Below are 17,456 nucleotides of genomic sequence, written 5' to 3'. Positions count from 1 at the left end.
CTCAACACTGATCATCAAAGTCTACCTAGGGGAACCATCGGGAATGATGTCGAGATCGTGAAGGGGTCAAACTCGGTGGGTGAAACGACACCAGTATCACGCTTGCACAGTTTACGCGCGGATGGGTGTCGGCTCCAACACCAGTCTGCAGGGTGTCACCGTGATCGTGGAAAACACGATATCACTAACCAAGATCTTCCTACCTGACAACATACACTTCATGGGGGTGAAGTTCACCCCTGAACTATTATCAGAAAACCAGTTGGAAACTATATCGTAATAGTATTATAACAATGACCAGTCATCGCCCCAACACTACGCTTAATGACCTAGGGGATAATGGAGGGATTCGATCAGCCTGGTGAGGAAGACACCTCGCATCGTCCTACACTTGAAAGACAATGTGTATAGGCGGGTGCCCCTAGCAGACTATAAAGAACCCAAATGGTTAATCAACATGACCCTCACCGCACCTTATATCTCACTAGACAAAGATGGCTTTGTCTCTGAAATTAGGAACAACGGTATCTTATATTTGCGAGTTTCATTCGAATAGGGGCCAAAAGAAAGTCCGCTATTAACGGATCACACGGGTAACATGTTATATTCAGTACATAGTGGGTGTGATTTTGATGTACCCGATTCCCAATTGGCTCTTAGTACTATGAAACCAGGTTCCACACTCTTCATAGAAGCATAACTCAAGCTAGTAGATCCTAAAGCGAGAAGTATATCCATTGTAATTGGGGTGGGAATAAAGTGGGATCCCATACACAATAACCAACGCTTGTCGTGATCGTCATACAACTGGACCCCGTAACTGGTTCTATAAGCACCTTAGTAAGCCCACGGGGTTTCGTGTGGAAATAAGGCCGCCTATTAGACTCTCGTGATATTTACCTGTACTCTTTTCTATCACTTATAAGCCTCAAGTACACTGCGCAAGAATTAAATAGCACACAATTAAAAGATATGTTATAAAGTATATTATAGGCACACAGAATGGGGCTATACCCAGTCGTAGAGGAAGTAGCGAAGACCCTGGAAACCGTGAGCGGGTTCCGCTTTGAGACAGTTATGTGATGTAAAACGCCAACTAGAACAAGACCGCTACAGCGCGAAAAGCACTGTGTAAGAAGTACCATAGAGCTTTCAATATCGTGGACGGGCTGACACTGCCCTTATGGCAACCAGCATGGGGCTGGGAGCGCAGGTGTTGGGTTGTTAGCTACCATCGTGGCTGCCCCCGTGAGTGCTAGGTATTGAAATAACAGCTGGGGTGGTAGGGGTGTTAGGGTTGGCTTAAGTTGACATCACGCAGACTGCATCGTAAGGCATTGAAACACGATGAGATCAGAGTTCTGGCTGAAGCAAAGCTGAACACAGTAAGTGAGCGTATTTCCACTGCACTCACTGACAGTAAGATCTCAGAGGAGGAGTTTCGTTCAATCCTCTCTGAACTCACAAAATATAACAAAATGAAACAAGAGATTCGATCCAAGTCTCGTAAGTCTACTATCAGCGAGGACGAGAAAGAAAAAAAAGTACATAGAACAAGGGGTGAAAAAAGCCCGGCAAGCCTTTATTACAAACACCAAAGAGATCATAGGCGATTCACATTAAACTGTTTCATCAAGGTAAACATGGCATAGTGCCATAGCGGCACGTTAGACGCAGCCCAGTATTGGATGATGCAATCCCAGGATACCAACACACTCCAGCCATACCCCCGGTGCGGCTAGGATGTCCCGCTATCGTCCCAAACTTTTTCATAGTAGGGGTAATGGTAGCAAGAGCTAAGGGCCCGACCAAAGCCTTACTTGTGAAATAAGGCTTTGCAGAGGCTTTGGTTGAAAGTGGTCCAGAACCCCCATTGTATATACTACTGAATGTTTTCACTTGAAGGTCACATGCAACACAAAACATAACTTTGCAGATTCTGATACCTTTCGGTATGGACTTACAGTAACAAATGATCAAAAATGCAAATTCAACTTATAAAGTTGAAAAATAACGTGATGAAAAAGCCCCCACGAAATTGGAGTTCAAACGATTCACTAATTTCACCCCAGCGCTGGGGGAAAAAGTGGTTTCAGCAGCTGTGCTGCGCTGCGCCCATGCGCATGTGCAGTGATTAGGTTCGCGAGGCTTGAACCAGGTGACTCGTAAAAACACAGCAAGTGATGCATGCAAGGATTATCACTGTGGTCGAAGTTGGAGAACAAAAGATGTTTCTTGTGATTACAAGCATCTTTGGTCTGCAGTAATAAAAATACACTGGTCCTATACTTTTTCACATCTTGCTTTTGGGGGTTGGTAGATTTGCAAACAAAGTTTTCAAGAAAGTGTAGCATTAGAAATACTAATTTCTTTGTTAAAAATTGCCCAGCTTGAAAACTGAAATGTTTTAATACATGTCTATGGAAACAGAGAAAAATATGTTGATTGTGATAAGCAGTCTCTGTCACAGACAAAACTCAATAACTGTTTTATTGACACCTATGTGTCTGCCTGCCTGTCTGCTAATGACAATATGCAATACACAACTTCAATCATTGACCACATGCAATTTGAACTTGAAACGTATCAGGCTATACACCATAAACAAAATACATTCATTTATGGCTTGTGCACCTGAGTTCTGTCTCTGTCACATTATGTAATTACACAGACAGGCAGGTGTGATACTTGTACACATGACATGTTATTATGCCCGTGGGTTGCAAACAAACAGCATCCATTTTTCTCGGATGACTGGATCGGACGGAAACCGGTGCAAACTCAGATTGTCAGTTTCAAATCCTGCTTTGTACTTGAACGAACGACAGTTTCCAACCACGCACTAGTTCACCATCTCAGTATTTGTTGATTGGATCGAACGCAAATGCAGAAAAAATGAACATGTATTTACAAAACCCAACATCTCTATACACACACACACAATGAGCCCTCAGCGTATCGGCAAATGAACCAGCTAATGAAAGACTTCGTTACACTTGAGTGCACACCCACCCGCTCTGACTGTGTTCGGTTTCCCGGTTGTTTCATTTCGAGGGAATTAAACCCAAGTACCAAATATTGCGATTGTACGCTTAGGGACCGTTCATAATTTATGGCTACAGGGGTGATGATGATTTTTATGGAGAAGCATGTACAATGTAAATGCCCCCCCCCCCCCTAAAATTTATGTACAAAATAAGTGACCCCCTGGCATGTCATGTACAAAATCAATTACCCCTCTGCCCTACCCATAATTTCTAAGCATAATTTTATACATATTTTTAGATACAACAGAGGTACAGATAAGCTGGGTATCTGCGTAAATTACGCAAATAATAGTATTTATGTGAAAACTCATTTTCTATTAAGTCTATTGCGTACAAGTACGCTTGAATTGTTGTAAATACTCATTAAATGAGATCTTAGGCCAGTAGAAATCGACGTCAAAATAAAATAACCTAGACATTTGTGATAACAGGCCAATTATTGTAGAATATTGTTCTCTGGTGTCTATTTATCATGTACACAAAACCCAAGAAAAATCAAGAGTGGGGAAATATGTTTTTGGGGGTGTCCAAAAAAGGTCCCAAAGCTTTGTTTTCAGCAAACTACACAAAAACAGTTGTAAGAAGATAGCACCGTTGCTATGTAAACAAACAGCTGTCAACTGCCAAGCTCCTGTCAAAGTGGACCAAATCTGGGTATGTATGAATAAAATTGAACACAGAAATTTACCAAATGCATATAAATAACCCTCAGATGCAATATCCACATGTTAAGCATGGACATATATTAAATAAAAATAGAAGAAGGTGACTTTGCAACCACTAAGCAGAAACATGATCACAGTGCCAAACTATCAATGTTATATTCTGCAAGTATGATTTTAACTTACAGTTACAAAGTCACATGCAGTACAAATAATAGCCATATACTGGCAAGTTAATTCTGGGCTAGTTTTTACACACATTAGAGTCAAATCAAAGACTTCAAGATCTTTTTTCATGGTGTTACTATAAATAGACTGCAGCCATCTATGTTTACATTTCATAATTAGTTGTTTATATTGAATTATAACCTCACTACAAGGTACATAGCACTTATTGATATTATACATCAATTATGCTTGCCTAATTGATTAACATTAGTCCCCAAAAGTAATTATGTTTCAAGTGAATATAAAGCCTGTATTGATGCCGAGGTCAAGGTCAAACACTGCAGAAAATATTTTCTTGACAACAAATTATAGATATGTGTATGTCAAAACCCTTCAGATGTAAATGTACTGTTTTACTTAGAATATCACCTGCAAAAATATTTTTGATAGTGTTATCTTTTATGGAACTATATAATTCAGGAATATTTTACTTATTAGGTGATATTTCAATACATATTTCAAGTGAAAGAGTTTATATTCTCCATTGAAACCCAGTATATCAATGCAGATAGTTTGAGATAATGTTACAAAACTACAAAACATGTGCAACAAACTTGCATGTTAAACAACCAGTAAAGTTTTATGTTTGAAGTTTAGATGAAATATCATTTCATTTCCACTGTTCTTTAAGTGAATATACATAATATGCATTCTATTTATTGATTATTAAAACAGAAAGTTGTTTGTAATTTACCATGTCAAAATATGCTTATTTGTATTTATTTTTACTCCATGCAGATGTTTTGGGAAAATATCGAGTGTACTATGTATCTCAGTAAGTGAAATATATAAGATGTGAAACAGGTTTATATATATTTTCTAAATAAAAATTGGCCACAAAATATGTATTACCATGTCCAAATATGCCTATGTTTAATCATAAGTTTAATTGATTTTTTTATTTTCTTTACAGATATGTTTCGATCTTCAACATGACGTGTCATTTGTCACAATGGTTCAGGAGAAGTGAAACTAAGAGGCAAGGGTTTGAACACTCTACTCAAAGAATTAACTCTTTGTAATGATTCTTTACAATCAACTCTTTAATAAAAAAGATTTAACTTTGTCCATGAAAAATGCAGAAAGTCATACTCAGCATAATCGACCATACTGAAAGCTCACAAAATAGACATCAATGAAAATACCCAGCCATGTGTATTGAGATCAGGGAACAGTACTTTAACAACTACTGAACTCACTGCCTTATTTATGCAAATGGGAGTGATTTGGAAGACCTTCAATAACATCCAAATAGAAATTCAGCAATCAGCAATATCAATATTTTCAGCAGAGGGAAAAAAGTATTCTGCAAGAGACCGTTCTCAACTTCTGTGAGAGAAGATCTTTGATGATAAGGCAGTTGATGTTCCAGCTGGTAACATTGGTGCAGTTGAGGCAACATACCACAGACATTGCATGGAGTGTTTTTTGCATGAGCATGAAAGGACAGCAAGGACAAACCCTGAGGATTCAGCAAGAAAGATTAAGAACACAGCCTTCAGTTCCTGGTGTGAGCTGCTGCCAGAAAGTATGCAGAATGGAAAGCTGTACACTCTACAGTAGCTGTTGGATCTGTATGCTGCTGATCTGCTTACTGGGATCTCACCCTACAGTTTGAAGCATTTTAAACGCCGCCTCCTTTAGTATTTTGGATCAAGGATCACTATTGCAGAAGTATAGGGGAGACCAAGCGTTGTGACCTTGACAGACATGAATCATGAATCATGAATCACAAGTTGATAATACAGCCCATGAAAATCTCAAACAGCTTCATGTGCAACTGCTTGAACTGAAAGATCAGAAGAAATCACCATCAAGGACAAGTAAGCTTTTGTTTCCATTGTAAGGATGTTTATAAGTGCAGAGCGCACTGGGAACTGGCAGTTACATCTGAAAGCAACCAACAGGAGGCATGTTACCCCTGTTTGCAGCATCTGGACACAACAACTATGCCAAATTCTGCACATTGTATCTTCAGGATTGTCTTTGTCTGTGCTCCTGTCTGAAAGTAATTATGGAAGCTGGTCTGTTTACAATCAGAAGAAACCCAAAGCAATTATGGAGTGACACTTAAGGAGAGACATAGTCATAGAGCAATGTCTAATCAGAGCAGGCAAAATTCAAGGAGACTTAATCAACATCACCCACAAGGATTCAGCATGAACCAAATAACTGCTCTCTGCACAAATATGACAGGGATGACATTTGGAAAGGTGTTGAAGAAGGCATCACAAGTAGTCACATTTGATTTACCACCATGAAGAAGTGTGTCCGCCTATCAGACGGGGCACAGCCGAGGATGTCATCAATGGAGCTGTGTCAGCGATTACTATCAATAACTCTTGTGAGTGGTCCTCCATCTCCAGATGTCTTCTCATTTGAACTTGCAACAGTGTCACCAGCTTTCTTCCATGATGATGGATCCATGAGAAAATGCCCAAGTCTGTCCTGGCCAGATATCTGCTTACACATTACCGGTACCACAAAGAAGAAGAACACACACAACACCAGGTGTAGTCGTTGGATGTGCACTTCTCCAGCATATACCATGGCCAAGGATTGGTACCATTGCTGACATATGCAAGATCTATGTTGATAGTGTCATGCACAGAACAACACAGAAGTGGATGACATAGATGAAGCGGATGACACAGATGTCTTGGTGGCACTGATTTATCACAGCAAACATGCAACCAATCTATTCATGAAGTCACAGTAACAACTTATATCTATAAATAGTTGGTTGCAATGGGCGAGCGATCTAAGACGCCAGGCTAGTGATCCAGCGAGCTTAAGGTGCCGGGATCGAGCCCACCTGGAGTCAACTTTGTGTACAGACTCTTTCAGTGTTGTCACAACCCCTAGTGTACAGTACACAACCCTGTACACTTAAAAGAACCCACGAATCTGTTGGTATATGACCAGATGGTGTCCGCATGAATACGTGCAAACACCAAGTTGCGGGTACAGCAACATGCACTAAACTTGGACAACGTACTGTGACTATGTGTCCCAGTCCACCCAGCTGTGAATGGGTTTCTCGTAAGGATGAGAAAGCCACATTAACTTTGTGCGCCTAAATGGCTGCAAGAGTTGTATGGTCCTCAGGGAGTTGAGGTTGAAAAATATGATGTGCCGTTGAGATTGACATCCTATGATCGAGGGAAAAACAACGCGCATTGCTGAGCTAAGCTGGATATTGGCGCTATACAAATATCATATAATAATAATAATAATAATAAATCTAATAAAAATAAGTTTGTGTGAATTTCTGTCTCATGGACATTAGTTGTGCTTGCTCACTTGTATAGATTTTGCATTGCTGCTTTGTTATTTCATCTCTGTATATCTTCAATTGCTGGTATTTATGTTCTGATGACTTCTGTTGGGGTAATAATTGCGGCCAACTCAGACCACAAGACAACTGGCAGTTACCGTTACCGTTCTAATAAAGATTTTTCTGATCCATAATGTGCACCTGTGTTTGTTTTCTTTTTTTATGTCATAACAATCACTGTTGGTATCAACAACGAGACGGTAATTTTACTCAAAATGTTAAAAAAGAATGTTTCTATTAGCTGCAGTGAAATCGTGTGTCCCTCAGATATTTATAACTTCGGCCCGCATTATTCACAGCAATCACTATCATATTCTGTCTACTCACGCCTCGAAATAAAGTGTAACTGACAGAAAATGGATACGTATACATATGTCATAATTAATGGAGCTTGCATTGACGATCACATGTGGAATGATACTGTCCAAAAATATCCAGTGTATTATGAGATTGCCAACAGCATCAGTCAGGTACAACAATGTATTTGATAGACAGGATTAACCAGAAGCAAACTGATGTCAAGAAAGGCAAACAGTTTTTGCATCTCGCTCCATTTCCTTCACACAGAGTTTTGATCCAAAACTCATTCAAACATTGCAAAAGATTGATGTCAGTGAATGTTTCTTATTGAAATGAGGTAATGTAAAGAGCAAGTTAATGAAATATAACAAAAATTATTGAAACCATAAACCTTGAGATTCACGACCTCATGACAGTAGAGTCAATGGAAGCTGACCTTCTTGATTGTGATATGGCGGCCATCTTGAATTAAAAATGGCGGCCATTTTAAATTCAAGATGGCCGACATCGGTAAATAATTAAAATATTGTACATTTTGTTGAAAGTAGGCTTGTTTATAAATGAAAATACTAACCAGTATGAAGATAAACCAAAAATATGTTATGAACTATGTAGCCGTGACAAGCGCATTCTTTGCTGAAATGTGGGTGAAAGGACAATAGACCCCACCCCCAACACCATGCACAAAAAATATATTTCCCAAACCTTGATTTTCTTTGGTTTTTTTATGGTGACCAATAACACCCTTCTGGTCAGGTTAAACACAAATTTGGCCTGTTATCAGAAATGTCTAGGTTCAGTGCAGTTTCTACTGGCCTATCTTAAAACTTGCAGTCTTTCTTATCGTTTCTCATATTACAGATCAAATATAACTAACAAACACTAAGCTTTATTATATTATATTATTTTATTATATTTTCAAACTTAATGGTAAATGGCAAAATACCCAATTGAGTTTGAGTGAGGAGAGTACAATTTATTTGATTAATCAAAGGAAAATTAGGATACCCAATTGAGATGAACACAAGTGAGTACATAACTCAATGACCCAAAATGTTATCTATAGCTCTGGTACAAAATAGATGACCCCCCTCCAGTTAGTGTGTACAAAACTGATGACCCCCCCTAGCTCGCCAGAACAAAATGGGTGATGCCCCCTTATAATCATCATCACCCCCCTAGCCATAAATTATGAACGGTGCCTTATAATTTTGTTTATTTGTTTTTTTCGTAATCACCAATGTATATTATATGTTATGAATAAGTGATAATTGTGTTTTAACTATGTTTGTTTTTTTGGTTGCATGTGACCTTTAACAGTATCTGATTATAAAAGCTTGAGGTAAACAAAGTTTATTGTGCTTCAACAGAATACATATTCCTCTTTAATTTGACAAATATGTAACTGGCTTGTCGTAATTGGGAGAGAATAAATCTGAAGCATATATTTATTCTCACCTCCGTAACAGAAGTATAAGAAGGTACATTTGAAGGTGGTATATCTCGAAAAACAAAATATCTTACGAGTGAAATTTTTGTTTTGAATAGGTTGGATGTTTGTTTTCAAGAAATAAATGTCATTTCATTAATATTAGATATTTATATTTTGGTGTATGTGTAATCACAAGTGAGTCAATTATGCTGGAATGACTGATATACCTCCAACAGAAGATTTCCAAATGATCAGCATTACATTTCTTCTTGTCGTCTCTTTTTGGTGAAGATGTATTTAATCGATGAAGATGTTTTTATTCCATATGTCCAAATTTTAATGATTTTTTTTCAAATTCTGTCGAATTTCTAGTGCAAACGTATTGGCGTAGTTTGAGGCTAAAATGCGTAGCGACTACAATAAAATCATAGAGGTTGGCATCTCTGGATAACCCACCTCTTTCTTGAGCAGAAAGCTCAAAGGATTTAAAGACAAACAAAAAAGCAAAGGATTGAAGGAGTCCCCTTGAAATATCCCCTTCTGATTGGAATAGATTCTGAAGTCTGCACCTGCCCTTGAGAGTACATCTCAAGTTTGGTCGACCAGCAAGACTTGAGCAAATCAAGTAGTTACTCAGGGAGGTCAGTACAACGAAGAGACTTCAGAATCCATTCATGAGGGACAGAGTCGTATGCCTTTTTGTAGTCAATCCAGCACATAGAGAGGTTGCAGTGATATGTTTTAGCCTCTTCCAAAATCATTTTCTGTACAAGAAGTTGATCCTTGCACCCCCAACATCCCTTTTATTGCCCCCTTCTGCTCTCTATAAATTATGTCATTGGAAGAGCAATAAGATGACACGAGGTTTGTCAAACACACTGTGAATATTTTGTAGTGTGTATTCAAACATGTGATAGATGGATCTGTCAAGTCTCCTTTTTGGGGGAAGGAGTATGGTGTAATAAAATATTTTCTGCAGAATTGTGTAAAATCTAACTTTTTCTGATTTGCAGTAAGTGGCATGGTGTTATCAATTTGGTTTCTAAATACATACAAATATAAATACATATAAATTGATAATGTAATATTGACTTCTTTTCTTCAAGTCACTATAATTAACAGGAAGCAGAAACTTACCTTGCTACTTCGTCCCTTGCTTGCCACAGACCTTCCCAAGCCTCGGTTGCCTGTAATGCACACAATAACCATTTTTTCATTGCTACTAGAATTGCAATCAACTCTACACTGCAGGTAACAAGTGTAGAAGTGAGCACAGCTCACATACCCCCGCTTCCCACTTTGGGACATAGAAATGACTGATATTGATATATATAATGTGACAAGGTTCAGCAGCTCACAAGACTTTCTCCTTGACTCTACTAAACTTTATATACATGTCACAGGTTCAATTGTTCACACAATGTACAGCACAGCACCACTGGCACATTTTACAATTTTTGTCCCTAACAGCTTGCCATACAGATGAGCTGGCTGCCGGCAGGTACATCCTGGGCTCTGGCACATGCTGCTCCTGCAGTCTGTGCACTCAGGTGATATAAAAGCTGCATGTGCCATGTGCCCGGCACACACCATGCTGGCAGTGGCAGCCCTTCATGTAATTTCCCTAATTACAGGTACGCAAGTTTGTTTGAATTGTTCATATTATAACAATTTCTTATAATTAAGTCAGGTGTAACCCTGTATTTAAATAATTACATTTAATGGTTTAGTAACCAGGTGGAACCCTGTAGTTAAATACATTTAATGGTTTAGTAACCATTAACTTTCAGATATATAATATTTTATGTAAAATGTCACAATAGTTTTACTTGTTGTATTGATATATGGACACACCATGCTGGCAGTGGCAGCCCTTCATGTAATTTCCCTAATTACAGATACATTTATGGCACGGTCGTGTTTGACCAACCCCAAATGGCAGAATAAAGCGATTGAACACCAGTCCAGAGGTCATGTTATAAAACCCTGCGACATTTTGGCTAACGTGGGGCTGGTGTTCTCAACAACTTGACAGCCATAACATCAACATGACCGCCATAACTACATGACTGCCACAGCATCATGACAACTTTAACCACTGGCCATGGGCATCGTTTCATCGATGGATACAGTATTCCTGTCAGTGTTCTGGTGACCAGGTTTTGTGGTAGGGCCCGATAACATCATGATACGTTGCCGGCAGTAGTACTATTAACAGTATGTCGAAAGTACTAGTACTACCCGTCATAGGTGTGCACACTTTCGCGTTTGGCGTTCGCGATGTACATAATATATTGTGAACAGACATTTATTTGATATTTTGGAATGACTTTCACTTGTGTTATTCTGTGACTGACTATATTGTTTCATGAATACTATCCATGGATTGCTTCGCGTTTCCGCGTGTGGAAGTTGACTTTTTGTGATGCTTTTATCACATGAACTTATGTTGAACGTTTGAACGTGACTAGTCACATGGACTTTTGTTGAACATTTGATCAATGTATTGACCATTCTGTTTCTTTTTCAGCTGTTCACTATAGAATAATTTAATTTCACGTGTGTTTAATGTTTATTGTGCCATTTGTTTAACATGCCACTGAAGTAATACGTGAAGTAGTTCTGGGTTGTGACATTACTGCTTTCATGTTTCGGAATAGTTGAAAATGAGTTTATACTATTTACACAGTGAATAGTTTTGAAATGTTTTGCTAGTCCATCTTAGCTTAGACTTTTGATAGGAGATTGAAAGTTTGGTGCGAGTGTGAGAATTGTCATAGGGAAATTATCACATGCCTAACTGTCTTAACAACTGCATTGCACATTTTTGAATTATGAACACAATTTGATACCATGTTGTTAATACTTTGACTTTGTTTTCAGAGCTGACAGTCTTGGGGAACCAGATGTGATTCTTATCCTTATTAGTGGAAGTTTGATGTTTGCTGACTGATGTATTTTAGATTTTCAGGACTTGTATTTATTTGTCTACTTTTATCACTGACCCTTTCAGCAATGGCCACTGGCGGAACTGAAGAGGATTGGGAATCCAAACGTAGCAAGGCTGGAGTTAGTGAGGATGATATTCAAAAGATGATCCAGTACATAGAGACTTCAGGATATCAGGTTCAACCTTCCAGTCCCAGACATCGGGCAAGTTCTCTGTTACCACCTAACACACAATACATTCAACCACCCCGTATATCTGTATTCTCAGGTAGTGATGCCAAGGGGGAGTCTTCGTTTGAGAATTGGATGTTTGAAGTTAAGTGCTTGTTGAATAGTAGGGATTATCCAGCCTCTATCATAGCACAGGGCGTTAGGAAGTCGTTAAAGGGTGAAGCTGGTAGAGCTGTCCTTTTGCTTGGTGAACATGCATCAGTGGATGATATTTTGAGTAAGCTTGACAGTATTTATGGTGTTGTTAGTTCAGCTGATACGTTGCTGCAGAATTTTTTCACTGATTGCCAGAAGGAAGGTGAATCGTTGGCAACTTGGTCCTGTAGACTTCAAGATACTTTGTTGAAAGTTAAATCTAAGGGTGACTTTATGCATGAGGATGCTCTTGAGTGTATCTTGAAAACAAAGTTTTGGAGTGGTATAAGGAATGATAGACTGAAGGATGCAACAAGGCATAAGTTTGATAATTGTTCAGATTTTGATTCTTTACTCAGAGTTGTCAGGGAAACTGAACAGGAACTTACTGGATCTGTTAAGGTCAAGGATGTTAGACACAAGAAAGTGTATACTAGTTCTCAAGTTGCTGATTCAGATGTTTCTCAACACTTAAAGGATATTCTCAAGAGAATTGATACCTTAGAAAAAAATCAGAAGGCGTTGAGTCAGTCTACTTCATCGAAGCTAGAAAAAGATGTCAGTGAGATCGTACAGAGGTTAGCTGCTATTGAAAGTAAAGTTGGTCCGTCTAATCCTTCAGGTAATCCTCGTGGACATGGTCGTGGTAAATACAGAGGTCGTGGTAGAGGAATTATTGGTGATCATGGTCATACAGATTTAAACCATTAAAGACTTCTGTTGAGGAGCAAACAGTTGTCGGTGAACGTGATCGCTCCAATGACTTGTTTTCTAGAATGGTAGGCCCTAGTGTACAAACTGTTGTTCTTGTCAATGGCGATGAATGTGTTGTTTTGCTAGATACAGGATCTCAAGTTACTACCGTTTCAGAGTCTTTCTACTATCAGAACTTAAATGATCTTAGGTTACGTCCCATAGAAGAGTTTCAGTTGAAGGTTAGCTACTGGTGATATACTCCATTACACTGGCTATATTGAACTCTCCGTTGGTGTCCCATTTAATGATAGAACTTACATGATACCAGTGTTGGTAGTCAAGGATACCGAGTTTAGTGCCCAGGTTCCGATGATTCTTGGTACAAACACTATTAGATTGTTCTATTCTAATGCACCTCAGATTGTCTCAGAGCCTTGGCAGATGGTATTTGATTACTTAAGCTCAGCTAGTTTAGGTACTGTCAAGTCGTCCAGTAAGCATCCTATTACTCTGCAACCTAGGGTGGCGACCACTTTGAAGGGTATAGTGCATACTACTCCAGGTAAACATTGTGCTGTGACGGAGCAGTTGCAGATTAGCCCTGAGGGTTTAGGTGTTTGTCCTAGAGTTGTAGAAATTGATGGTCAGCGTAAGACTGCTACTGTCTATGTCAAGGTTTGCAATTTGTCTGCTAGAACTATTACACTTCCTCATAAAAGCAGAGCTATGTAGTTTGCAAGAGGTTCAGGTTATGGATTGTTTGCCTTTGGATTTGGAAGATGGTAGTGATGATTCTTCAGTCGGTGCTATGGATGAGAAGCCTGTTACTATTGATTTAGCAGATAGCCCCTTGTCTGGTGATCAAAGAGGTCAAGTACAGGATATGCTTAGTCGATGGACAGATATTATGTCTCAGCATTCTCTAGATTTGGGCCATACTACAACAGTTAGACATGAGATCAATCTTAAGGATGATGTGCCTTTCAAGGAACCATACCGTAGAATACCCCGGCTTTATTTGAGGAAGTTAGGCAACATCTTAAGAATATGCTTGAGTGTGGAGCCATTAAGTGAAAGTCATAGCCCCTATTCTTCAAATATTGTATTGGTTCGTAAGAGAGACGGCAGTCTAAGAGTATGCATTGACATGAGAAAGATTAATGCTAAAAGCATTCGGGATTCCTATTCATTGCCAAGGATTGACAAAACTTTAGATTGTCTTGCTGGATCAAAATGGTTCTCTAAGCTTGATTTAAGTTCAGGTTACTGGCAAGTAGAATTACGTGAATCAGATAAGAAGAAAACAGCATGTTCTGCAGGTCCCTTGGGATTTTTTTGAATGCAATTTGATGCCTTTTGGTTTGACCAACGCCCCAGCAACGTTTCAGAGGTTAATGGAGAGATGTATGGGCGATTTACACCTGAAAGAATGTTTGATCTATCTGGATGATATAATCATATTTTCACAAACATTTGAACAACACTTGACTAGAGTTGAATCTGTATTTCGGAGGTTGAGGGAACATGGTTTGAAGTTAAAGCCGTCCAAATGTGAAATCTTCAGAAACAGGGTCAAGTATCTTGGGCATGTTGTATCCTCAGAAGGAGTAGAAACTGATCCAGATAAGGTTGAATCTTTGAAATCATGGCCAGTTCCTGAAACTGTCAAGGAGTTGCAGAAATTTCTAGGTTTCACTGGTTATTACCGTCGGTTCGTTCAGAATTATGCGAGAGTGGCCAAACCTCTGACTGATTTACTCCATGGAAAACTGGAGAAAGGTAAAGCCAAATCTAAGTCAAAGTTACAATGGACTTTTGAACATCAAGCAGCTTTTAATCAGCTGATAGAGTGTTTAACTTCACCACCAGTACTTGCGTATGCTGATTATTCCAAACCCTTTATTCTCAATATAGATGCCAGTAGTGAAGGGTTGGGAGCAGTTTTGTATCAGCACCAAGATGACAAGGAACGAGTGATTGCTTATGCTAGTCGTGCATTGAGGAAATCAGAGAAAAATTACCCAGCACATAAATTGGAGTTTTTGGCACTCAAATGGGCTGTGTGTGATAAGTTTCATGAGTATCTATATGGCAATCATTTTGAGGTTAGAACTGGTAATAATCCCCTCACATATGTCTTGTCAACAGCCAAGTTAGACGCGACAGGGCACAGGTGGCTTGCAGCATTGTCAACATATGACTTTAAAATTATCTATCGTGCAGGAAAAGCTAACAAGGATGCAGATGCTTTATCTCGTCACCCAAACTTTTCTGCTACAGATATTCAGTCCAATGTTGTTAAGGCTATTTGTGGTTCTCAGTCTGTGAATATGGTTGAATGTTTGGCAACTTCACCAGATGTTGTGGAGGAGAGTACTGTTCCTTTTAGGAATGTAGATTGGGTCTTAGAACAGTCTAAAGATCTGGATGTTGGCAAAGTGATCGATTTTGTCACAAAGGAAAGAAAACCAACTGCTCGTCTAGTTTGCAAAGAATCCGATGGAGTTAAGTAGGCTTTTAGGGCAGTGGAAGAAACTTGTGGTTAGAGATGGTGTTTTATACAGAAAAACGTTCCATCAAGGTGATTTGAGATATCAACTTGTATTGCCAACACAATGGAGGAAATTAGTTTTGGATGCGCTACATGATGACATGGGACATCAGGGTCGAGACAGAACAGTAGATTTAGTTCAGTCCAGGTTTTATTGGCCAGGGTTGTCTACAGATGTCGAAACAAAGATCAGGCTTTGTGGTAGATGTATTCGCAGAAAATGTTCTCCTAATCAAGTTGCAGCTCCACTTGTGAATATTTCTACAAGTCAACCTATGGAATTAGTTTGTGTAGATTACCTTTCTCTGGAGGAAGCAGGTGGATGTGGGAATATTCTCGTGATTACGGATCATTTTACGAGGTTTGCACATGCAGTTCCCACCAGGAATCAAACAGCTACTACAACAGCTAAGGCATTATTTGATTTCTTTCTTCACTATGGGTTTCCAGCACAGCTACATAGTGATCAAGGTCGCAATTTGAGTCCAAGGTTATCAAAGCCCTCTGTAAACTAGCTGGCACTGTCAAGACAAGCACATCGCCATATCACCCAATGGGAAATGGAATGGTAGAGCGATTTAACCAGACTTTACTCAAGATGTTGGGTACCTTGGAGGAAGATAAAAAGGCAGATTGGAAAATGTATGTTCCAGCATTAGTACATGCATACAATGCTACAAGGCATGATAGCACTGGTTATTCACCATTCTATCTGATGTTTGGGCGGCATCCCCCGTTTGGCTATAGATGCTTTCCTTGGCATTAATCCAAATGACATGCAAGAGCAGTCAGGTGTCGATTATGTAGCCAGGTTGAAGGAAAGGTTGGACTATGCTTATAACATTGCTTCCACGGAGTCAAGTAAAGCTGCATGCAGACACAAGAAGAGATATGACAGGAGAGTAAGGGAAGCAGTTCTTACACAAGGAGATAGAGTACTTGTGAAGAACGTTGGTCTGAAAGGAAAGCACAAATTGGCAGATTTCTGGTCCAGTGACCCATATACAGTTGTCAGTCAGCCAAATAAGGACATACCAGTATCTGTGGTGAAAAGAGAGAATGGAAAAGGTAAGGTAAAGACATTGCATCGAAATATGCTTCTACCTTTTATGTCTCTACCTGGTCCAGATGTGACTATGCCTGCACAGCGCACACAAGAACACAACTCAAGGAGATAGATTTTGAAGATATTTCTTCTGAAGATGAAAGTGAGTGTGAGGATTTAGTTCCTTTTCTCTATATTGGAGATCACCAAGGTAACCCAGAGGTTTCTATCACTTCATCGTCTGTCGAGTTGGATCATGCTGACTCTCATATTTTGGATCAACCAAGTTCTTCAGATACAGAAACTGTCAATAGCACTGAAGAGGCTACTGTAAATGACATTTCAGGAATTGTTTTGAATTCGAACAGAATTCAACCGGGACTCCCAAGATTGTATTCTTGATCCGGTGCCAGTCCTTTTATTCCTCGGCGTTCAGGTCGTTGAAAGGAGGCCACCAGACTGGTTCAGGAGTGGTGCGTATATTTTGCAGCAAAATGATGAAAATGATGAAATATTTGTATAATTCCTAATTGCATTTCAGGAGTTATTCTTTGAAGACATGTAATAATGTTTGAAGTTTGTATTGTATTTCAGATGTTTTATAATGTCGAGGACGACATTTTCCTGAGGAGGGGAAGGTGTCACAGGTTCAATTGTTCACACAATGTACAGCACAGCACCACTGGCACATTTTACAATTTTTGTCCCTAACAGCTTGCCATACAGATGAGCTGGCTGCCGGCAGGTACATCCTGGGCTCTGGCACATGCTGCTCCTGCAGTCTGTGCACTCAGGTGATATAAAAGCTGCATGTGCCATGTGCCCGGCACACACCATGCTGGC

The 17,456-nt window shown here is 39.3% G+C and overlaps 1 protein-coding gene across 1 annotated transcript in view; it reads right to left on the bottom strand.

The window, feature by feature from the left end:
* The window catches only part of LOC124280130 (zinc finger C2HC domain-containing protein 1B-like), a 192,385-nt gene that overhangs the window by 24,079 nt on the left and 150,850 nt on the right, over positions 1-17,456 (bottom strand). The window contains exon 7 of the mRNA XM_046716024.1: positions 10,144-10,193. Coding sequence (XP_046571980.1) covers positions 10,144-10,193 — 50 coding nt within the window. The remainder of the gene's footprint in view (positions 1-10,143; positions 10,194-17,456) is intronic.

The sequence above is a fragment of the Haliotis rubra genome, unplaced genomic scaffold (assembly GCF_003918875.1).
Source record: "Haliotis rubra isolate DU_JTF1 unplaced genomic scaffold, ASM391887v1 Scf1073, whole genome shotgun sequence".
Classification (NCBI taxonomy): Eukaryota; Metazoa; Mollusca; class Gastropoda; order Lepetellida; family Haliotidae; genus Haliotis; species Haliotis rubra.
The sequence above is the reverse complement of the archived record's forward strand: the minus strand, read 5'-3'. Positions and strand labels throughout refer to the sequence as shown.